Source organism: Argentina anserina, chromosome 1 (genome assembly GCF_933775445.1).
Source record: "Argentina anserina chromosome 1, drPotAnse1.1, whole genome shotgun sequence".
In the NCBI taxonomy this organism is placed as follows: domain Eukaryota; kingdom Viridiplantae; phylum Streptophyta; class Magnoliopsida; order Rosales; family Rosaceae; genus Argentina; species Argentina anserina.
The window spans coordinates 23,245,552-23,271,537 of NC_065872.1; the positions used below are offsets into that span (position 1 = coordinate 23,245,552).

Here is a 25,986-nt window from a genome sequence, read left to right on the forward strand (position 1 = left end):
TGGTGATTCATAAATCATAACTAACCAGAATACTTAATCGTTTCAAGTAGACCCATTGAGATAACTACAATAGAGGCACATAAACAACTTTAACTAAATAGGCGTTAGTGAAAAGAACGTTGGGACCGTATCCAGTGACCATCTGGTACGCACTAAACGCTTGGCAAGTTCTGGGTCTGAAACAAATAAGTGTCGCTGCATGCAACATCATTACATATCCCCATGCAAAAATCGACAGGTTAGTACCCATAACCAAGTCCGAGCTCTGCTAGATCGTGCAGTGAATGAACATGAGGAATAATATGTTCAACGACGATCCCAGTAGATATGCAAAACGAAATCATCAAAGTCGTGGAGGTGAACTCTCCAACGGTATCCAATCAAATAGATTTGAGAGGATGGGAAGGGTGGTGAGCCCTTAGTATGATGATCATAGCTAAAAACTTTAGCGAATGCAGCATTTCTTGTGGAAAGCAAAGCGACGTGTGACCAACGCGTCGATGCTCTTAACCTATACCATAAAAATATCGAAAAATGTTCGTATTCGATTGGATAGGGTCCACTAATGTCACTTTAAATACTTTGTAAGAATGAAATGTTCTCGGTTGGAGCCTTAGTAAATAAGGACTTCCTTGAAATCTAGCAAAAGAACAAGCTTTGCAAAATGAGCGATTGGCATCAGAGATTACCATGTAGGCATTAGAAAACACGGGAGGAATCACAAGCTCCTATGAAGGAGGGGATGCCGCCACCGACGGCCTTAATGCCATGGAGCCGCCGAAATAGGCAGGCTCGGCCTCACCGTGCATGGCACGGATAGGCTCGGCCTCATCGTGTGGAGCATGGATGAGGTGGTCCTCCAATCGCTTCGTGAACATGAAAAATAGATGATAATGTGAATTTCAAAGAACTCGAATCATCATATCTTGTTCAAAATGACCAAAAAACGATCATGTCAAAACCGAGAAGACAGTAAAACCGAACCCATGATTCAAAGAATCTTGAGTTACATAAAGCTACTGCTGCAGGCAAGCAAAACGATGTATGCAGGCTAACAAAGCTACTGTCGAAGCTTGAAAAAGATACTGTCAATGAAATCTGGCAGATTTATTCCTCTCCATTCTTAACACAAATATCAAGATGAAAATCCATCATTGGCATGTATGGCCTTTAAAACTTAGCAAGGCACGAAGATATACAACACAATCTCCGCACAAGATCCGTAAAACAACTACCTGCGCCGTAGGACAGTGTGGGTGGTTACGCAATTAGCAAGATACTCGATTTCACGGCGGGACATTCTCAAAATGAAGATTAAGAGAGTCAACGACGCGGTGAACTTCTCTACACAATACGCCGTAGGATATTGTAAGAGAGGGGATTGAAACAAATGGCAATCCCATCGAATGTATCACATGGCAATAGAACTACATTCTTCAACTCAAGAGTTGGAAAAACATGGTATTGGAGCAGTTGAATACCAAACAATTTGGGTGGTAAAAACCATCCAATTGGTGTGGGTGGTCACCAATAATAATAAAATCATTTGAGCTATGAAACGACTTGGAGAAAACCGGAAAATTAATTTGAATCATAGATAAAATTATAGATAAAATTAAATTGTGAACTCCGCATATCCACAACAGTTAAACTTAAGAAAAAGAGACTCATAGGGCTTTCTAGAGTTCATGCGCTTAGCACCTCCTATTCCTTTTTGTATATCTCACCATGTCTGATAAAGTTGTTACTCGTTTTGCTGCCGCCCTCGCGGTACGTGATGTTGGCTGCACCCCATTCACCTTGATCCTCTGCTGTCGTGGCTGCAGCGAGCTAGCGAGCTCTCCGTACTGGGATGTTGTCGTCGAAAAAGCAATGCCAGCCTGAATATAAGGTTGTTATGGGCACCCATGCTTCGCTATGGGACTTGAAGAACCTCCTGCAATTCAGAGCTGTTGGTAATTAGTTCATCCAAAAGCTCACGAGGGAGGAAAATCGGAAACATCTCTTGTCAGATAGGCCTTGGTTTTACGAGAGATCTTTATTTGTCATGGCTAATTATGATTGGATTGGTGGTAATGCACTTGGGTTGATCTCTTCTGGTGACAGAACAGATTTTTGGTCTCCCCCTTAAGCTTTTTGCAGAGAAGGTATTGGAACGTAATGATTCTAATCTAGATGTTGTGGAACATATCGATCAGACTGAAATGAATCGAGGGACAATTAGGACCGGCCAAACTTCGAATCACTCATAGCTTTGCTGATCCAATTAAAGAGGCGTATCCTCCTATGATCCTTTGAATTAGTTCTGGATAGGGTTCTAGCTGACGTTCAAGCACTATTAGCGTGTCCTCGGTTTTCGAAACTTCAGATTCGGCATAAAAGAAACAGTGTGAAAATGTATCATCATCGTAAAAATCAACCTTGCTAATTCACCTAGCATGAGCTTTTTTGGGCAATATGTGTTTGAGCCCAATTTAATTTAAGATTAGTAATTTAGCCCAAAGACCGATACCTACGACCTAAATTATTTTTATTATTTTTATTTTGTAGGATATGTGGTTTCATATTTGCAAAAGAAATTGATGATTTACTTAGAAAGAAAATGAACTGCGGATCCTCGCCAAATTCAGAATTATACCCTCTACAAGAAAGAAATCAAGGAATTGTTTAACATAATCTAACCAATATATAAATGGGTAAAGAGCACAAACGAAATACACAACTCTCAACATACAAAACGACATATCTGCTTAACAAGACCCATCGAGGAAACCCTGTCAAAGTCCTCCTCGAGGCAACATCACACAACCCAACCACTTAAGGCCTCACACCCTGCAACAAATTTACCTATTAAAGCTCTGCTTACTCACATCTCAGTGATTAAGTATCGATAGTGACATGTGATGAGACGCGAAAGAAGGCTTGGACAGATTATGATGTAGAACAGATGACAAGGAGAATTGAAGATCAAATGAACTGTCGCAAGAAATTGAATATTGTCATTGTTCATGTTTGGGCTACGAGGTCAGAATAAGGTGAATGATACCTTTTCGAAAAAGGAACGGCACCACAAACCAAACATGTGACATTGTCAAAACGTTTGTGTTTTTTTGGGCATCCGGCATCGTTTAGGCCCTCAAAAACAGTTTTTAGTGTTTTCCGAATTTATTTTAGATTTTATTTATTTTGGATTTTGTTTTATTTTAACACATGGGCTTGATTAAGCTTTTGTTAGCGCCCTAGAGTTTCGTTTTAGTATTTAAGCCACCTCTTGTGACTGTTTGAGACAGTTTTTCATATTATAAAACTTTTGAGTTTACTCAATTTTCTTGGTCGATTCTATAACTTCTCATGGATTCGAGAAACCCTAGTCTTGTGGATTTAAGGCTGTCGTTGGTGGATTCCAATGGGTTAATTCTGCTGCATCAGATTAGGTGACCTACACGTTGAACCAAGCAATGTTACAGTTCTCACTCTTGCCACATTCGCGAGATTTAGAAGACATGGCAACACAATCACATTCAATCCACTCTTGTACGCAAATACTGGCATGCCTGCAAACGCTCTAATTGAACACGTTTACATAAACTCACCGAGATTGCAAGCAATTTGTTCTCTAATATTATAATTTGCATGTGTTTTGAATTTTTGATATTGATCGATGAGATTCTTGATATGGAAATTAACTATCAAGAATGAAGTGGAAGCCATGAGAAACCCTGATTCCCTATTATTGGAGTGTCATACGCTCCTTCTATCTCTACCTCCATATGGCCAATACTATGAATCAAACCATCTTAAATTAATGATATAAAACACTTTAAGATTATAATCTGCGGAATCGAAAAACAACCTCTCTCTCTCTCTCTCTCTCTCTCTCTCTCTCTCTCTCTCTCTCTCTCTCACACACACACACAAGTATATAGATCGAAGAAAGTATTGTTCTCTTATTATTGTGCTTAAAGGTTACAATCTCAGTTGTCTAAGCCTATGCTACAATAACACTAACTATTTTGTTCTGGATTTGGCTCTAGGCCTAAACCCACTATTTATAGAGTCTAAAAGTCTATAAATCTTAATCCAACTAGAAGACTACTCTTTGTCCTAGTTAAGGTTGCTCTCTGGGGTCTTCTTTAACTGGCATAGGTTCCTTGCCTACCATAAGGTTGAGCTTGGTATCTGGTTCTGTCATCCCAGGTACTTCTATTGGACCTTGCACGATCAAAGCTGCTTTCTTTTTCTCCTCCTTCTGCCTTAGCCCTTTTGGTTTAAGATGAGGATACTTCACCCAGTATTTATCCGCAACACGGCTAGTTGATTCACAATGATTGCAAACCAATCCATCCTTCCCCTCAAACTCACTCTTACCTTGCTCCTCTTTCTTGGCATGGACTGATTTTTCCCCTACTTGCTTTCCATCTTCCTTAGTTTTTCCCTTCTCGAGCTTCCCTTCAATGGCGATGGCTTTTATGCTGGCTTCAGTAACTAATTGTACTGTGAATAATTTTAACTCCTTCTGGAGGTACTCATGCAGCCCGACTAGAAACTTTATAAACGTCGAATACTCCATTAATGAGATATCCAGAACCAGATCTTGATTCCGGAATTCGGTCGTGTATTCTTGCACGGACTTGTTGTTCTTCTCGCCAAGTTATACCACTTGAGCCATCGTTCCTTTAGGAATCCAACTGGATAGAATTCATTCCTAAGCAATTTTTTGAATTGCTTCCACAACACTACCTCCTCACCATTATTCCTTCGGTGAGACTTCCACCAAGTTAATGCATGAGATGATAGCTTTAGAGTCGCGCAAGTGATTTTTTTTCTCTAATGTAAACCGATGAAACGTACAATATGTGTCAAGCCAGTCACCGAGCTTGTCCACATTGACGCTCCCATCATACATTAGAACTTCAATCTTGAAATCTATTTTTAAGCTATGAAAAGAACTCCTTTCTTTTTCTGCCGACTTGCTAGAATGCTGTGAAACCTTCTTTTCAGTATCCTCCTCGTCGAAATTATCTTCCTCCTCATTCGCTCTTGAACTAGTATCTCCTTGTTCCTTTGTCGGCTTTCTTGAAAGCAATTCCTTAACGACGCTAGCTAGATCTACTATAGGAGAATTTGATGCAGCAACCTGCTCTTCCGATGCCAAAAATCTGTCTTCAGGATCGAGTTTACCGTCCACCATTTTTACCCTTAGCGTTGTAGTATTTTCCAAAGACACAAGAGCTTCTCCTAGCTTTCTATATAGTGCACGAGTCAGGACCATTCACGTTCTAACCTATCTCTGATTACCAACTTGATACGAAAGACTTCAACGTTATTATCTGCGGAATCGAAAAACAACCTCAAACTCACACACACAAGTATTTAGGTCGAAAAAAGTATTCTTATCTTATTATTGTGCTTAAAGGTTACAATCTCAGTGGTCTAAGCCTTTGCTACAATAACACTAACTGTTTCGCTCTAGATTTGGCTCTAGGCCTGAACCCACTATTTATAGTCTAAAACTCTATAAATCCTAATCCAACTAGAAGACTACTCTTTATCCTAATTAGACTACCTATTCCTTTTCTAATTAGAAAAGGAATCATAATTCCTAAAAGCTAAAGGATACACCCGTATCATTAAAACCCCATCTCTCCGCTTTTCCAACAAATCCTCATCCCTCCCTTTAATTCATTCATACTATTCTCTTACTCGATTTCACCTACAACGCATTCATGATGCTAACATGAAGGAATAATCCTGATTTAATCGATGGTGGTGGTGGTGAGATTAGATTGAATAATACCAGCACACTTCTTGATGACAATTTTTCTTTAAGGCAGTATCCAGATCTTCTAAGACATGATGGAGACTGATTCTGTAATATCCCACATCGGCCAACAAAGAGGGGGTGATGTGCCTTATATGTACATGCCCACCTCCATCTAACACGAGGCCTTTTGGGGGCTCAATGGCTTCGGAGGAGATTGGAACTCTGAAATTAAGCCTGCTCGGGCTAGAACAATCCCAGGATGGGTGACCTACTGGGAAGTTGCTTGTGAGCTCCTAGAAACAAAACCGTGAGGGCTATGCCCAAAGCGGACAACATCGTGTTACGGCGGAGCGGTTCCGGGATGTGACAATTTGGTATCAGAGCCACTCTGTCGTGTGGTGCGAGTGTGCCGACGAGGACTTCGGACTCCCAATGGGGGTGAATTGTAATATCCCACATCGGCCAACGAAGAGGGGGTGATGTGCCTTATATGTACATGCCCACCTCCATCTAACACGAGGGTTTTTGGGGGCTCAATGGCTTCAAAGGAGATTGGAACTCCGAAGTTAAGCTTGCTCGGGCTAGGAGTGAACTACTAGGAAGTTGCTCGTGAGCTCCCATAAACAAAATCGTGAGGGCTATGCGCAAAGCGGACAATATTCATGTTACGTCGGACCGGTTCCGGGATGTGACATAAGTGTTAGAAACGTAGTTTAATAGATTCAAACGGAGCAGAAGATCTACAATCAATGCCAGTTTGTTTCGTTTGCTGGCGCCAGTTGGTGGTTGGTTGCTGCTAGGGTTAAAGGCGGCTAGGTTACAACTTTTGCCTAGGGTTTCACAAAATAGGTTAAAGTCTTCGGGTCTAAGTTTAAACCCAACATTTTAGATTAATATTTTTAGCTTATTGCTATGCTTCTATAAATTGTAGAATATACTTCTTTTCTTTATATTATGTTTCCATTTGAAATTTGTTCTTTAAAGAATATATCTATGTGTACTAAGTTTAGGTCTCAACTCAGGACCTCTTTTCTGCTTCATGACAACAACGGAGGATTATGTAGCTATTTAGGCATTCGTTTATAAAATCAAGTGATTTACCCACACACACACAAAAAGTGGAATCTAAAAGCACAATCTATGTCTACATATGGTGAACCTTCTACCATTTATATATAGGAATTAATTGCAATATAAAGCTTTTTCTATCTTAAGTTCTTAACCTACAATTTATTTATTTTTAAGTTTCTCATATTTTTTCCTATAATATGTTAATATGTATCTTTTGGTTGTCACATTAACAAATTATGAATTTGGTATTTCACATTGCCTGTCTGGATCAATTGTTGATTGTGATGACATAACTTGATATTTGTTAAAGGAAAAACATGTTATGTGCCTTCGTTAATGTAACAGACGAGAGGTGATTAAGTGATTAGCATTTAATAGTTATTATATAACGTTTAGTCATTATTATCATAATAATGTACGATGTAATTATTATTTTAATACTCTCTTTATATAAAGGGATTATGCAATAAGATGAGTAGACCAATTCCATATTTCTTACAACACGTTATCAGCACTTTGCTTTAACTTTGAGTTTTCAGGCAAATAGAGAGAAAGAGAGATCTAAAGCCTAGCAAAATTATGCCGCATCGCTTCAACTTTGCCCAAAAAAAAAACTAGCAGAACAAGAAAAATTGAAAAATATGCAGGAATCATTTTTGCTCTTGGACACCCAGAAATCGGATCTGGGCACCCCTTTTCCATCTCCGATTCACCTTGATTAGATCCTCTTTCGGTCGAAGCCACTGGACGTGCCCTAGTCCTGGTGCTCGTGCCCAAAACCCCGCCGCCGACCCGCATGTCTCAGCGTCGGTGACCCACTCATCGAAGTATCGATGTCCCCATGACAGGTTTGAGCGTCGCTGACTCGCCGAGGCTTTAAGCCATCGATGACAGCACTTCTCGTTCGGGATCGTCGACACCGTCCTAAACCTAGGCCTTCTGCCTTGTAGCCTAAATCTCCGATGTTCGACACATCTCGACGATGGCGCCCCAAAAACAGTAGTTTCTCGACCCAAAATCGGCGGCCCAGAACGACGGCTCTCTCTTCCGGCCGGCGCTCTGACGATGCATTATGTTGAACTTCTACGACGTCCAGTCCGACGATGACCTGCGACGACGCCTTGCTTCCCAGCAACAGGCAACCCCCGTCAGCCTCCCCGATGACGCAGCACCACGAGCTCGACCCGACCCGATCTAGCTCCGATCTACAAAAGAGGTTTTTACCTCTTATGGTAATTCAGTGAATTAGTAAAAGAGGCATGGTAACTTTACCCTCTAGTTAAAAGTGTTTTTACCCTCAATTATTTACTTTTCGGTAATATTATTTTATATTTTATATGGTGAGTTTAACTAATCATATGCTTTTGTTTTCATGAAATAAATTACACGACAACACAAATCGTACCAGTGAGAGCCTCTTCACTACATATACGTGGAATCATGAATGACTGGGGAATTAAGTAAAAGTCAACGTTATTTTTTTATAATGAATTTACTATCCGGTAAATTAGTGAATTAAATATATTATTAAATGTGACTTAATCATATCATTTTAATTGTTTTGTATGTAACGTATCACTTACCTTGCGACAATCAATGCGAGAATTGTGATGATCCAATCGAAAGTGAAAGAGCAACCACATTTACACGCTGTTATTTGGCAAACTTACATGTAAGAACTAAATTAGTTTTGCTGCTTTTATCAAATTTCATTCAGATTACATGAAATTACCCATGTTACGTGAGTAAAGTAGTCTCTGAATATTGTGACATGTACGTCATATGCTATGCAAATTTAAATTTATTTTTAAATTTGATTGCTTAGCATGTAATTGAATCGTAATGCTATTATTTACATTTTAAGCATTATACTTATACATGGTCTTTGGCATACATACGATAATTGCCTTAGTTTTGTAAAAACAAATTAATTATGTTAAATGCTATGCTCTACTTGTTAAACATGCTATGCTTATGCATTTTATTAAATAATTATTTTATTTAGTATGTTATATGAAATAAGCAAAACCATGATAATGAAATCTCATGAGCATTATATGAAAATGGACAAACATATTACTGTGATAAAGTAGTTTCACGAAGCATTGGTAAATATGACCATTGAAATCTCTTGTCTTGCAATCCAATTTGTATTTCTTGGAAATGTATTAACTTTTATGTCTTCACTGTGATAATTGTAATATCCCAGATCGGCCAACGGAGAGGGGGTGCTGCGTCTTATATGTACATGCTCACCTCTATCTAATGCGAGGTCTTTTGGGGGCTCAACGGCTTCGGAGGAGAGGAGAACTCCGAAGTTAAGCATGCTTGGTCCTGGGCTCCCAAAAACAAAACCGTGAGGGCTATGCCCAAAGCGGACAATATCGTGTTACGGCGGAGTGGTCCGGGTCGTGACATTTGGTATCAGAGCCACTCTGTCGTGTGGTGCAAGTGTGCCGACGAGGGCGTCGGACTCCCAAGGGGGGTCGATTGTAATATCCCACATCGGCCAACGGAGAGGGGGTGATGCGCCTTATATGTACATGCCCACCTCTATCTAATGCGAGGCCTTTTGGGGGCTCAACGGCTTCGGAGGAGAGGAGAACTCTGAAATTAAGCATGTTTGGTCCAGGGCAATCCCAGGATGGGTGACCCACTGGGAAGGTGCTTCTGAGCTCCCAAAAACAAAACCGTGAGGGCTATGCCCAAAGCGGACAATATCGTGTTACGGTGGAGCGGTCCGGGTCGTGACAATAATGCAACTTCACAATGTTTCAAAGTGACCATAATGTATCTTGGTATGATTGATTTTCGTGTACGTCTATTTAAAGTTTTAATTAGATTTCTACACTAAAAGTCTCGTATTTTATCTACAGTTGGTTAAACCAGCACAACATGACTTTCGTTTATTGGACTCTGAAGAATTTGAGTACCAACCTCCCATACAAGCCAGCCAAGGCTCAACCATAATCGAATTATGCAAACATGGTTCTTACACGTAGCTTGGAAGCATAATTAACATCTTGAATGACAACGAAAGGTATCTCAAGACAAAGAAACTTTCCCAAAACAAACCTTGCATAAAAATGGAGTAATAACCCTAAATAAAAAGGCAATTACTATGGACATGTAGCTCCATACAAACCGATCAATGACAATTGATAATAATGTACCATGTGAAAAATGTTTATGGGATATGACATGAGAAATGAAGTGCCATGGTACAAAAAGAATATAGAATAATGGCAGTACGACGATTTGAAAAAGTATATTCAATATTGAATAACATGACTTAAAAATAATTTAAATTCAAAACAACGATAAGAATCTAGTTATGAGGTTCCACACTTTAATTATAGTCTGCCCTTAATTTTTCAAGATATTCTTAAAATGGTTGTTATGCCTAAAATTTTGTTAGACTTTGGTATTTAAGTATATTTAGATTGGATAAGACCTTAATGCAATCATCAACCAAAGTTATGAATTTTTCTCAATGAATTGAGAATATTCGAATAATAATCGAGATATACGTGGTTCGATTTTCAATATTTTGACTTTGCGAAGTACCGCATAAAGTAAAGCAACTTCACAAAATATTAGTATGACATGAATAATTGAATGCATAGAAATGCATCATGCGATCCCCATAGTAGTAGTAATGAAGAACAATAGTATCATATTTGTGGATATAACTAATAATATTAATAAGGATCAGTCATTTATACTCCTTCGGGATTCCTATATACATACATTATGGAAAGGAGATATCGGTTTGCAATTTTATCAAATTACTCTAAAGAATTTGGGTTTATATTTCATTTTCATGTCTTACTATATACCTCATTGGCATTTTATATAACAAGAGCCAACAAGAGATAATCGAACCCTTCATACGTTTTAAATATTATGTCAACGACTTTTCATGTGAAAAGAATAAGTAAGATTATAATTGACTTCCTTTGTATTATCTCTAATGAATGTGGATGTAACTGAGTAATAAAGAAGTTTTTATGTCAACCTAGCTGTTACATGTAACCACTTATTGAATACAACAACGTTAAAAGAAAATGAACTTCGGGATTCTGACATATTTGAGTTTTGGCATGATTCATTGGGACCCCAAGTGGTGATATGTGTATCTGTATATTCAAGGAATTACATACGGATACTCATGTTACATTATGGCAACCTAATCATTCAAAGCCTATCTTTTAAAGAAATTAGGATTGAGACCATCCTATGCAAATGACACATATATCTTCTCATTATGTTCAAATCCGAAGATGATTATGCATGTGGATTGATTCAACCAACCTGGGAAACCTTAAATACCTTATGGTGTTGGTTAATGTGTCGACACGCTGGTCACGTGTCATCACACCATTTACTGCTAAAACTAATGTTCATATGCTAGTTACAAACCCACTTTGGTCTCAAGGAAAATGACTACATTAATAGTCTTGATAGCGGTATGCACACCAATATTTCCATTTAGGGTAATGTAATGGTAAAATTACCAAAATACACCCCAAATTTGGCTAAAATTGTCAATTTACACCCCAAACTTGTATTTACGTCAATTTACCTCCTAAACTTGGTAAAAATTGCCGATTTGCATCCCATCCGTTAAATTTAACTGTTTTCATCCAATTTTGCGTTAAATGTCATGCACATGAGGGGTAATGTTGTCATTTTCTATTTATATTTTTCTTAAAAATAAATACAAATTCTTTAAAATGAGGATTATTTTTTAATCAAATTATTTATTTACATATTTTTTCTACATACTTAACCCTATTTCGAATTATATATTCAACATACCCACCCATTCAAATATAGTGTGTTGTGTGTATATATATATATATATGTACACATTGTTGAAGGAGGAACGAAACGAGAATAATAACGACGTAATGGAACAAAACGTAACCATTTAATTATTGATAATGGGGTCTATATATAGGCATTACATAACTACAATCCCGTAGGATTCAGAGTCCTAATCTATTACAGAGATACGAATCTATCTCTAACATGAAATCTAATAAGGCTAAGACACACATAATGGTAGAATAGTAATTCTCCCAGAACACACATTTATTTTTAATTTTCAATGTATATATTTATATTTTGCTAATATCTTTTAACATACTATATCACGTAAAATAATAAATATATAAATCAATAACATGTTTCGAAAAAAAAAATTGTAACAAGTGTTCATCTTAAGTAATTTTATTAATTTATTTCATTATTAAATATGAATAAATATATAATGACAATATTGCCTCTCAAATGCATGACATGTGACTTAAAATTGGATGGAAAACATTAAATTTAACGGATAGGGTGCAAATCGGCAATTTTTACCAAGTTTAGGAGGTAAATTGACTCAAATGCAAGTTCAGGGTGCAAATTGACAATTATGACCAAGTTTAGGGTGCAAATCGGCCTTTTTGCCTAATGTAATTTCTACAGAGACATCCTCTTATTCACTCGACACGGCCATCACCCTCATTATCGTAAATTACAATCCCTGACATCGATTGATCAAAATACTTGAGCTTGCCAAGATTGACACAGATCTACAATCTTTGAGCTCAACCAAATTAACCTACGTGCTAAATTGCGACACCACATCGCATAATGGTGAAGTCAATTAATGTGAATAAGTGTTCTTATTTGAGATGAGCATCCAAATAATCCGCCATATCGCAACCTTGACAAGCGATCTCTTTTTCTGCTAGATATGCAGAATATCACTTTGATGAGACAGTCTTCCCGTCAGTAGGGGGAGATAAGAACAAAGAATGTTTAAGTGGAATGACAGAAATTATTGTGGTTTGTCCCCACTCTGTCTCATTTTGATTCCCACTATTGCACAAAAGTGACGAGATCATATATATCAGCTGCAAATGTGCTTACAAAATTTGACATCCTACGATGAGAACATGAGGCCACCTCAGAAGAATTGGGTATTGCGTTGCCAACACCCATCCGTTTTCTTGCTCGTTAGCGCTTTAGAAAGACGTTTAGGCTTTTCTAATAGAATATATAGGGCTTTTCAGCTTACTCTGCTACAACGGACCGTTAGCAGGGCATAGATGGTGGCATGGTAATGCCATAAAGTGGCATAAATGGTGTCACATGCCGTGGCTCTCCATGGAAGAGGGGGAGGCCACCTTAAGTTTGATATATACTCGATCAAAAGAACAAAGTGAGTTTGGCACAAACGGATCCATTGATCTATAGTCTCATATCTACCTCATGAGAATTTCCTGGATTTTTGTTACCACTGGGGGACGCCTCAGATGTTAGAACAAATCCTTGAAAATATAGAGATATCTACAAATACAAACCACATGAGGATGTAGGATGAGTCTTGATATCGAACCATACTTCGTTGAGAAATACCAACGAAGTAATTTTGGCATAATGGAAAAAAGCGATCCAGCATGAGCTAAGGTTCACTAACAAAGAGATATGTATTTGGACAGGTGAAGCTGACACCGCAAGTGTAAACCCTATCATATGTCTTTGTCAAGATGCATGATGAGAAAAAAGTTTAGACTCATCTTATGGCGCAAGGTCTCTCACTAACGCACTGGAATCGACTACGAGAATATATAAATTTATAATTGACCATACAGAAATATTCTCGTAATGGATGCCGTTGCACTTCACTACCTTATCAATTTGCGGTAGTTTCTAAAAAAACTAACAAACGCAGCTTATGAATACATGGCAATAAGATATCTTTATGGAGATCGAAATTAAGAGATATACATGAAATTCCTAGAACAGGCTTCATTCACCCAAGAAGTATCTCTAGACCACGTAGCGCTACAAAAGGAATTGAAATGTTCACGAAGTAAATACTTGACTTGAAATAAGAATAAGATGAATTATGTTATTAAGTATTCAATATGGATTTGCACAGACTTTTGATGAACTAAAAAGATGTCGATATTGCAAATTTTTAGTCGAGAATGAAAAAGATCTTTGGGAAGACACAGTCTCGAAATGGATCTCGATGACTGTAATATTGATGATTAACCATCAATCGGCTTCAGGTACTTTAAAAGTTAAAAGTGAGACTTCTATAACTCTCATGATCAGTCGAAGTCTTTAAAATTATATCTGTTTTCGTCTAAATAGAAGGTGACGAATAAGTGTTGAGAAATGAGATTTCATATACAAGTGCAAAGACGCAATATTGCAGTTAACACAATATGCAAGACTCGACCTCTCATTCATTGTATAGCTCTGTGTCTATGCAACAATAATATCTAAAGGTTTAAGCTTATTTAGTCCCTATACAAAAAAAAACGATATGATGAGAATGAACACTATCCACGTCATCGCTAGATATGCATAAAAGTAAATATGCGAAAGTCATCAAAGCTCCCATGATTAAAGTAAAAATCAGGGGGATGTGTAGACATCAGGGGCAGTCTAGCACATATATATTATTCTCAAATATAACAGGTGTGTTGTGCTCTTTTTCCCTTCGACTAAGGTTTTATTTTCTCCCACTAGGTTTTTGTTACTTGGCAAAGTTTTTTTAATGAGGCAACACTTTATCCACCATTTTACTGTTGACTCGGCACAATGGGGAGTGTTAAAGAAAAAACATGTTATGTGTCTTGTCAATGTAACAGACAAAGGTGACTAAGTGATTAACATTCAATAGTTATTGTGTAACGTTTAGTCATTATTGTCATCATAATGTACGTTGTAGTTACCATTATAATATTCTCCCTATATAAATGGATTATCCAATAAGTAGACCAATTCCATATTTTCTACAACAATATTCTCAATTTATTGCAGGTTTTAATTACCTTATATGCATGATGATCGTACATGACCGATGAAACTAATTAGTGCCAAAAAATCGCTTAAGACATACGTAGAGATAAGGCTGCCTATTGAAGAATCAACCCTGAGATCTGAGATCAGTTGAAACCAATGGCATGCATAGCATGCTAGTTCAACTTTCAGTGTAATGTAAATTTTACATGTACTTCATACAATAGTTGAGTGATCGCTAGGTTTAGGATTGCAAGAAGGCATGTATAAATTGATTCTACTTTTAATTGATGATATAATGACAACTGAATTACAATGTTTTTTTTTAAATGAATGTGGTATAAACTGTTTGGTGTTTCCTATAAACATGTATTCTAGGTCCAAATGAGATTATATTAGCATAAAATAAACAACGTAAAGAAATTGGAGTTGGCTATTTTCACCCTAATTCAGACAACAGTTAAATATTTCAGAAATTAATCAAGATAACAGTAACTTAAATTATATTTGTTGTTACGCATGAATTCAAACAGTACAAAAAAAAATTCAGACATCATATTTGTCTCATTCTACATACTATAATAGAGCTAAGGGTGGCAAATGGGCCGAAAAACCCGAACCTGGCACTGGCCCGAGCCGTTAAAAGTCGGTCCGGCCCGTCAAACACATAATTTTATATTATTTATATAAATATTTAAACAATTATCATTATTAGACTTGAATATTAGAACTTTTAAATTAAAATGTATTGATTATTTTATTATTTTAACTATAATATTTCACAAATATTATCAAAGTAGTGAAAAAAAACTTCATTGTTTTGACATACATAACGTTTTAAAAATAAAATTATATAATATGTTGTAGTATTTTATTTATTTTACTATTCTAAATAACTATATAAAACAAATATTCTAATTACATAATATATTTTTATTGTAATTGTGTCTAAATAAATGGGCCGGTACGAACACGGTTTTTGACTGCATAAAATAGACTGGGCCGGCCCGGCCCGCCCCGTTTGCCACCTCTAAATAGAGCAGAAACTATAGTTGTGTGTTATTACATATCCATTTAGTCAACCATTATTTGCGGTCAAATAGGTTTCTTGGAATAAATATATCTAGATAGTGAAATATGGTTTCATTAACACAGTAGAACAATTAATGAAACTTTGATAAAATGCCTATTAGACAACATAAATTTGCTTTCTCATAATAAATGAGACGACATTTTTATGCTATGTATTTATGTTGAAGACAACAAATAGTTATATTTGTCTCAATTTTGGGTGAGTTCGGGATAACTCAGACAACATTTAACTAAAAATACGAATTCATCTAAGAATTTTTCATTCGACGGTTTAAAATTGTTGAGTTGCTATCACATAAGCACGAGGTTCTGAGCACATAAGTTTTCATTAGACAGCAGTTGGACTTTTTTGGCCTAGTGTAGAATCTTAGAATACTTTTTATTTTGTGGATGTAGATTCGAGTGTCATTATTGCATACTTGGCCTCTCTTCTAGGTGGCAGTAGACTATGTATTAACCCAATGAGGATTATATCATATATATGGATGCAGGTTTTTTTTTGTTACAAAAAGTTTTGGTGGGAGCTTGGTTACGCTACAACACCATCGCCAGGGCATACCACAACTTCAACCCTGAAGGACTTACGACGGACACGTACCTGTCACACAATCCTCAGGTATGGATTTCCGCAGGAGAATTTGAAGATTGCGAGCCAACGAGACCTGCTGACAGCGGGGATCGAACTTGTGTGGATGATACACCTTAAGTTTGTCCTAGCCAATTGAGCCAAACCTGGTTGGCGGATATAGGTTGTTTTCCAATCATCGTTATAGTTATTTTGTTAAGTATAAAGAGTGATAGCTTTACCTTTTTAGTTTTCCAAGTTAATGTTACATATTCTAGGGGATGTGAAATATATGAAATGACAGATTTGTTTGAGATAGATATATTTGTCAAATCTCAAAATTACCCATCTTCTACCATGTCAATTAACATCGGCATAATTTCAAGCGTGTATCATCTGGCAACTAAGTGACCAACCCAAGTGCCTTCCTTCTCCAAAACCCAAGTGCCACGAGAACCATGTATACCAAGTTATCAACCTCATTATGTAATTTCAACGCCAGAAGACTTGCTGCAGTTCAGTTCATCAGTTGATAAAACTGCGTTCTTTTGTTCCTAGTGTTCCCATTTGATAAAAGAAAAGAGCACAATGAAAAAAAAGATGGAGAATAATTTGCCTGAATACAATTACCTTTTCCTTTCTTTCGTTTTCATTTTGTTGAGAACTATATATGATCTGCAGAATTCTTTAATCCTTTTGTGTCGGGAAACCTATGTTTAATTAATGTTTTTCCTGCCAATGCTGACTAGGAATCAACTCAATATGGAACACAAATAACAAAGCAACGTTCATTTCTGCAGAAGGATGCAACGTCTCTCCACTCATCCCTGCTACTAAAGATAGAGAACAAATGAAAAACCCTTATGTACGAGCATAGTATCTAACCTGTGCAGAGTATCTTCATTTTCACGTTGTACGTCAAATTCCAAATCCACAGTAAATTAATTGAACTTCAAGTTAAGATAATTAGAATCTTTGGTTAATGTAATTACCAAACCCAGAGTAGATAGTCAGTGCAAGTCTCAGCACCAGGCACGGTGCTCAGCCAAAACGTGGCGTTTTGTGTCCTCTTGACGTGTCCACGCTCCTCCCTCTCCCTCTTTTTAAACCTGCTTCGTGGCCCCTATTTATTTTCATAAACAACAAACATTGTATACTCAGTACTCCTCAATTCAAATCACATCTCTCTCTCTCTCTCTCTCTGTAATTCTCTTCACCAATTTCAGGGAACCGTTCGAAGTGGCAGAAATGGCAGAAACCTCTGGCCGTAAGCTGATCGTAGAAGTCTGCAATGCCAAGAACTTAATGCCCAAAGACGGCCAAGGAACTGTGAGTGCTTATGCCATCGTAGACTTCGACGGGCAGAGACGACGAACAAAGACCAAGCATAGAGATCTCAACCCAGAGTGGGACGAGAAGCTCGAGTTTATAGTTCACGACAATGAGTCCATGCGTTCTGAGATGTTGGAAATCAATATCTACAACGATAAGAAGAGTGGGAAGCGAAGCACTTTTCTTGGCAAGGTCAAGATCCCAGGCTCTACCTTTGTGAAAGCAGAGCCGGAGAACACACTCGTTTACTTCCCATTGGAAAAAAGGAGCGTCTTTTCTCAGATCAAGGGTGAGCTGGGATTGAAGATTTACTATATTGATGAAGACCCACCTGCAACAGCTGCGGCGGCGGAAGAAAAGAAGCCAGCAGCGGAGGAGAAGTCGCCGGAGAAGCCAAAAGAGGAGGAAAACAAGCAAGAAGCAGCCAAAAGAGGGGCAGGAGATTAAACAAGAAGGGAAACTGAAGGAGGAGGCTACTAACAAACCAGCTGAAGACAAGCCGACGACAGCACCGGAATCTGCCCCAAAAACAGGGGAGGCTTCTTCAACTGTTGCTGCTCCACCGCTAGAGGTTGAAAATCCTCCGATTGCTTACAGTGACAAGCCAAATCACCAAGACAAAGACAAGCATGTAGAGAGGAGTGATATGGGCATCAACGAGATGGAGCTCCAACCTTTGACCCGGGATCGAAATTGGAGCGCATATGATCTCGTTGATCGGATTCCGTTTCTCTACGTGAAAGTTGTCAAAGCCAAGAGAGCAGATGGTGTTAGTTCATCAGCCGCCGTTTACGCCAAGCTTGCGATTGGAACACACAGCATCAAAACGAAGAGCCAAATCGACAAGGACTGGGACCAAGTCTTTGCTTTTGATAAGGAAGGTTTGAATTCAACCTCTCTGGAAGTGTCTGTCTGGGCAGAAGAGGAGATCAAGGAGGAAGGAGAAGAAGCTCCCACGCGTACAGAGTCTAGTCTCGGAATGGTGTCTTTCGATTTGCAGGAGGTTCCCAAGAGAGTCCCACCGGACAGCCCTCTCGCTCCTCAGTGGTACACTCTCGACTCTGAAAAGTCGCCGGGAAATGATGTCATGCTCGCTGTCTGGACAGGGGCTCATTCCAAGAGGCATGGCAGTCGGATTCCGGCGGGTTGATTCCCGAGACCCGGGCCAAGGTTTATTTGTCTCCGAAGCTGTGGTACTTGAGAGTAACGGTCATCCAGACCCAAGATCTGCAGCTAGGTTCGGGACCCGAGGCTAATAATAATAAGATGGTTCGGAAACCCGAGCTTTATGTGAAGGCTCATTTCGGGGCCCAGCTTTTCAAAATGGGTAGGGCCTGCGTTGGGTCTACGTTCTCCAGCTTATCCAATCCCACTTGGAACGAAGACTTGGTTTTTGTAGCAGCCGAGCCTTTTGAGCCGTACATGACCATGACCGTTGAAGATGTAACCAATGGGCAGTCAGTGGGACACACCAAGTTACACGTGCCAAGCGTTGAGAAGAGAACAGATGATCGTGCGGAGCCCAAGTCCAGATGGTTTAACTTGATTGGCGACGAGGCGCGTCCTTACGCCTGTCGGATACACCTGCGGGTTTGTTTGGAAGGAGGCTATCACATGCTTGACGAGGCAACTCACGTTACCAGCGATGTCAGAGCTGCGGCAAAGCAGCTGGCTAGGCCTGCCATTGGGTTACTCGAAGTCGGAATTTGCGGCGCCACCAATCTTCTTCCGGTGAAGATCAAGAATGGCATGCGTGGGTCAACTGATACTTATGTGGTTGCCAAATATGGACCCAAATGGGTCCGAACCCGCACGATTCTGGATCGGTTCAACCCGCGCTGGATCGGTTCAACCCGCGGTGGAACGAGCAATACACTTGGGATGTGTACGATCCCTGCACTGTGCTCACTATCGGGGTTTTCGATAATGGAAGGTACGGGCGCGATGAAGCAGGGAAACCCGAGAAAGATATTCGTATCGGAAAGATACGGGTGCAGCTATCCACTCTCGATACGAATCGGGTTTACATGAATTCATATTCTCTTACGGTGTTGCTTCCCGGTGGGGCTAAGAAAATGGGAGAGATAGAGATAGCCGTGCGGTTCTCATGTTCGTCTTGGCTGAGCCTGGTACAAGCGTACAACACACCAATGCTTCCGAGAATGCATTACTTGAGGCCATTGGGTCCGGCCCAACAGGACATTCTGCGGCACACGGCTATGAGGATAGTTACGGCGAGGCTGGGGAGGTCGGAGCCGCAGCTGGGTCAGGAGGTGGTTCAGTTCATGCTGGACTCTGATACACACGTGTGGAGCATGAGGAGGAGCAAGGCCAACTGGTTCCACGTCGTGGGATGCCTGAAACGTGTGGCGGCACTGGCAAGGTGGCTGGAAGGAATTCGCACGTGGCAGCACACGCCGACGACTGTTCTGATGCACGTGCTGCTGGTGGCTGTGGTTTTATGCCCGCATTTGATATTTCCGACGCTGTTCATGTATGCCTTCTTGGTCCTACTGGTGAGATTGAGGTACCGTCAGAGAGTGCCGGCCAATATGGACCCTCGGATCTCATATGTTGATGCTGTGAGCCCGGATGAGTTGGATGAAGAGCTTGATGGGTTCCCTTCTACGCGGCCCGCGGACACAATTCGAATACGATATGATCGATTGTGGGCTTTGGGCGGCCGGGCCCAAACTCTGTTGGGCGACGTAGCGGCCCAAGGAGAGCGTTTGGAGGCCTTGTTCAATTGGAGGGATCCGAGGGCAACCGGAATATTTGTGGTATTCTGCTTAGTGGCATCTTTGGTGTTTTATGTGGTGTCATTCAAGGCGCTTGTGTTGGGGTCAGGGTTCTATTACCTGCGCCACCCTAGGTTCCGTCACGATATGCCATCACTCTCCACCAACTTTTTCCGGCGACTTCCATCCTTGTCTGACCAGATCATGTAGATGATTTCAGGTTCTACAGGTGAAGATCCAAGTTCACTACCTCATAAAATGTATTGGTATTTCTTTTAATATCCGTCTATGTATTTGACATGAACATCATTTTCTTATGTGACTTGAATTAATATTCATTGATTAAGAGAAAAGTGACTTGTTATGTTGAGTTTTGAGTGTGGTTGAGTGGGTGAGTAAATAGCCATCTATATTGAATGGGACTGAGTTGCAAACCAAATAAACTTTAACACGGTGACCTTCTCTTTAGCTATAGGTTGAAGATTTCCTAGCCTGAATTTTCTCCAGTCCTGAATATTAAACAAAGTTGCTAACATAAATTATCATTTATAAAGGCATAACTAATTACAAGCATTGCAGTAGTTATTCAATGTGGTTTAATGGAAGCATCTGCCCCCTCGGCAAAAAAAAAAAACAGAAGGAATCATCTGCATTGTTGTTTCAGATTAATCCTCCTGGAAACAAGTTTTGTTAACAAGAACTTCAACCTCCTAGACCCAGTACCTGGCCTTAAAACTCCAAAGTTTTCACCCTGCAACCCTGAGCATGAACCCTGAGTCTTTTCTTTCCCAGAAGAACACCATCCACCATAAGCAAATTGTCTGGGGGTTCGTTTGAGCAGTTGTTGATCAATTTTTTTAAGCACAGGGGTATTTTCCTTGAACTTTCTAGCAAATGGACGGTTGCTTTGAATCATTCTTTTGAAATCTCTGAGTCCAAGTGACCTGGGATGCTGCTTTGGAGGTGTATCCCATGAAATGTAGTGGAGGTCATGGCTGACTGTGGTGTTTTTGTAGTTTTCTGAGTTGCATATGACAGTCTGGAAGTAACCTTCAGGAGATGAGACAAAGTTGGTGTAATAGAGGAGGAGGGTTCTGGGCAGATTGTCCCAACCCACTACGCAATACTCAGAAAAAGGTCTTGATATCATTGTCCAAGCTGAACCTGAGGCAAAGCAAGAAATATGAATAAACTTTTTTCTGTTTATTGTGGGTTCCTATTTGTTCAAATCTTCTATTTCAGCACAACACTGAAAGTAGTAGAGTATGAAAATCTTCTACAAAGAGCATGCTTTCGTACTCTAATGCTTTTAGTGCTGAGAAATAAAAAAAGAAAATATTAGTAACTCAAAATACCAGAAAATACTATCAGCAAATGATAATATGCAAAACAAGCTTTAAACCTATGGAGAGTAGTTGAGCTGACAAAGTGTGAATTTTTGGTCAAGTACTTATTTATGTAAGAGTCATATTTTTTTAACACATGATTATTTATATGAAGTAATTACACAACAAGTTAATGACTTCACTATGGAGAGACTGATATTATATAGAGATTCAAATCCTGCTACCATAGTCTTTCAAACAAAAATCCTGCTACCAAGAGTATCTGCATCTATATAGTTCAGGGAAACTTAAAACACTTGAATATATATTCGAATACATACTACTAGAATTACATGATGGGTAGGTTTCTACTATCAACCGCTATATCAGCCGAACCCCTGCACTCTCCCCACTGAGAGATTACTCAGACTTAGTGACCTGCAGAAGATTAACTTAAACTAATAACATTCTACTCAATCTCTAATATTTCAGGTATGTGCTTGTCTTTACCAATATGTATTATGTTTAGCCATGCCGTTGGTTCTTGTTTTTATCTTTTCTTGTAAATAAAAATAATATTCTCATTCAGAACTAAATCACAATTTAATCATTTTCATGGAGTGTTACAGGGCAAATGAGAATCAGCTAGAAAAAATTTATTTTTGTACGTCCAATGGCCCAATGCCACCCAATGTGCTTGATGCGGATCATTTATTGTTTGATTCACAGCGGGTTGTTTTGAGCATTCTAAGGTATAGAACTTTTAAAATCTTGGTTTAGGAATAATCTTCTGAATTGGGCTCAGGAGCTGATCACTAAACACCAGAACTAATTGAGAGTAAAAATAATTTGATAAACAACACTGACCTACACATACATACATGTGTATATGTATCATATGTTTTTTTAGAAAACTATAAACACTGCTAGTACAACCCTTTTCGGCCCTTTCTAATCTCAAAATATAAATAAGGCCAAGTGAGCTTCAAGTGCAACTGTCCTAATAAATGAGGTCATCCAGGTAATTAGGTGCAGATGCCCGTGTAAATTTGGGTTTCTTATTCTTGTGAATGTTTTAGTTTCTTTGCCTTTAATAAAAGTGCACTATGGTAAGATGGTTAATATAGGTTATTGGGTCTGTCCAACAAAGGTTAGGTGGTGATTAAATGGAAGAGAAAATCTAAGAACTTGCTGACAGATAATAAGCAGTTATCAACCACCAATAAATCCAACCAACAAGTGAAACTGAAGTAAAGAAAATGGAGAAAGTGACAAATGAGTGTGAGAAAGCTGCTACAACGGAGCACCACCCATCCACATGTGTCAACGTCTGTAAAATTTGTTATAAAAAGCAAACAAAATCTAAAGAAAAACAAAAATCCTTTGGTTTTGGTTTTGGTTTTCATTGTTGTATCTACTTGGTTCCAGAGGAACTTAACAGTTCAGCCAAGTAGGCTAATTAATCTTTACCCGATTACCCTTACCGATTAAAGAAAATTTTATTTTCAGTTTCAGTTTCAGAATTTTGAATTGATGATTAAGATGACAAGCTAAACCAATGAAAATTTAAGATGACAATGTAAATGCTTGAAAAACTCCTAATAATTAGTGTTAATTAGTGTGTGCTGTGTGTGTCTGCCTCTTTAAACAGAGTTCACACGTCCTAACTGCTACGCCTACAGAAGACTAACTATCAACCACAAACCAGAGAATTAATCAATTGAGTCTAGCTTGTTCGTTAATTAAAAGACCCAAAAAAAAAAAGCTGTTGAAGAGATGATGAGGTTAAACCTGTGAATAGCTTGAAAGCAGTTGGGAGAGCCCTTTGTTTGTAACCCACCATAGTTCTGATTTATTGAGGCTGTAGAGTGCAGGGTCTATAGTGATGGGCTTCCCTCTCTTATTTCTTGAAATTAAAAAAATATATATTACAAAATTATTCTAATAAGGAAAAACATACAAAAATAAAAAAGAAGATGCAAACAACAAACTTACAGTTTCCAACCCAAGTGACTGGAGTGCTGAATGAAATTGAGATCTTTTGGCATGTCAGAAAAGGCATGGATCAGATCTGCAAGCAGAAGAAAGAGGACTAAGTAAGAACACACAATAGAAGAAAATGGGATTGATTTGGTAGCAAAATCAATGAATCAAGAGCAGCAAGGCACTCACCATACCATCTTGAGTGATTAGAGGATAGTCAGAAGCACTGAGATTGATGAACCAATCCCATTTGCAAGTCCTCAAGAGCATAGACAAAGCATGAATAGTGGTAGCAATCATTGTTGGTCCTCTGTAGGTTACCAAGTTGGGTTTTCCCACAATCCAAACATTACCCACTTCCCCAAAAACAGGGTTTCCACCCACAAACTCAGCTATGTCTCTGTGCTCTGCTTCCGTTGCTTCATAATCCATGTGGATCAGATAGTAATTTCCAGGATGGTAAAGAGCATAGAGCATGCGTTTTAGCTTGAGGGAGTCGCCTTTTGAAGCTAAGATCAAATATGAAAAGGTCACTGGATATGGGCTAGTTATACTGATGTTGGATTTGCTCAGATTGATGATGGGCTTCCAAGTGCGAATGGGTGTTGTCACTCTGGTTGAAATGAAGTACAGGAAAGAGAAGACAGTTGAAGTTAGCATCAGAGATACCACCAAAACCTTCATACCCATTGCTGAAGAAACAATGTCGAATTTTGAGAGATGGGGAGTTGTCGTCTAATATGGTTAGGAAGAGAAGGGAAGGTGGTGAAAATGGTTAACAGAAAAGATTGAGAAATTAATGGAAAACAGATAGGGAAGTGTGTGAGATTGGATCTCTGATATTTTGGGTTCCTTGCTTTAAAGAGAAGCGAATGCCCCTCTATCTATGTGCCAGTCAGCCGTACTTGTTGCTGTGCATTTCTGGTACTGTGTTGCCTTCGCTTTTGCCAATCTCATCAGAGCAAATCAAATGCTGCCATGAACAAAGACCGATGACTAATTCACCAACCAAATTGGCACTGTCAATCCACTATTAGTCTAAAATTGGTATTTGCCTCTCGCTTACACCGTTACACAATTCACCAATAACAACGACTAGTTTGATGACCAATCACTATTTATATTTTAAAGTAGTATAATATAGTGATAAAACTAATATTACACTTACAATAATTATTAAGAGATGAGAGCTCTCCTCTCTATAGTTTGGCAGCCGCAAACCCGAAACGTAGGGATATGTGCTGCAATCCCCGACTTCCGACAAGTCTCCCTCCTTTAGCGTTCTATTTCAGAGCGGGCACCCCTCCTCTTTATCATGTCCTTCATGGAGATGTGCGGAGAAGGTATATGGGGAATTTGATAGAATGTTGGGTTGCATAATTCGTAGAGGAGATGACCCCCTGATCACGTATTCTTCTTACTTTGGCCCCTGGTCATCCCATAGTCGTATAGATATCTCAGCCGCAATTGGAAATCAAGATTTGGTTGAGTGTACTCTACTAATTTGGTCGTGGTTACATTCAACTTAATTCAACTGGACTCGGATAGAAACACATGTAATTATGGCCAAGGTGCCCAGTTATTGTTTTCAAATCAATATTGGCGAGACTTGATATTTCTACAATTCGTGTTCAAGTCTTATAACCACTCAACTTGAGCGCCAATGATAATGAGAGTGGGAGGGCTATGTTTGCACCTAAATTTTGCTATCATTAGGAATCGCCAAATTAGTTTGAAGCTTTGGCTGATATTGGAATCCTTTATACATTTGGCCGAAAATTTGTTTATTGGGTTTACACGGCCAAATCATGAGAAAAGTCTAACCGCAATCCTACACTTGTTGGTGACAACCCATGGTTATATTTATGTGGTCTTTTAGAGAACGATGCGACCGAAAAATGGAATTGGGCGGAGGTGCGGTCTGCATTTAGCTATCTTATGGTTGTATCCAAGATTTGGGCTCGGCCAAACGTATTAAGTAAAGAAGTCCCCGTAAGGAAGCCATCATCATAAATGAAGACTTCAGCCATGCAGATTCCTAAGATCAATGAAAATATGACATTAATTTATGCATGAATCAACCTAATGATAGGAGCATATAATGTGATGTTCTTAATATGTCATCTCTCTCATTTAGTTAAGTTATTTTCTTATTATTGTCTATTTTAACTTATTTTACTATTTTTAGGTACATTCGAGAAAAATATGAGAAAAATAAATTTAAAAACCAAAAAGAGCAAAGAAACCCGGAATCAGGAATCTGCATATGCAGAACAGTCAATTTCGACGGATCATAGCAGGCAA

At 38.9% G+C, this 25,986-nt stretch overlaps 2 protein-coding genes across 2 annotated transcripts; one reads left to right on the forward strand and one right to left on the reverse strand.

Moving 5' to 3' along the window:
- Window positions 1–17,495: 17,495 nt before the first annotated feature.
- LOC126788372 (FT-interacting protein 7) lies at window positions 17,496–20,680 on the forward strand. The gene is given in 4 exon segments (XM_050514362.1): window positions 17,496–18,055; window positions 18,057–18,742; window positions 18,745–19,454; window positions 19,457–20,680. Coding segments are annotated over 4 exon segments (3,027 nt in total). The 5' UTR covers window positions 17,496–17,552; the 3' UTR covers window positions 20,585–20,680.
- Window positions 20,681–21,002: 322 nt separating this feature from the next.
- LOC126788617 (beta-glucuronosyltransferase GlcAT14A) lies at window positions 21,003–24,606 on the reverse strand. Its single transcript, XM_050514628.1, is given in 5 exon segments — window positions 21,003–21,538; window positions 23,491–23,532; window positions 23,535–23,605; window positions 23,695–23,770; window positions 23,877–24,606. Coding segments are annotated over 5 exon segments (1,206 nt in total). The 5' UTR covers window positions 24,373–24,606; the 3' UTR covers window positions 21,003–21,017.
- Window positions 24,607–25,986: the final 1,380 nt, after the last annotated feature.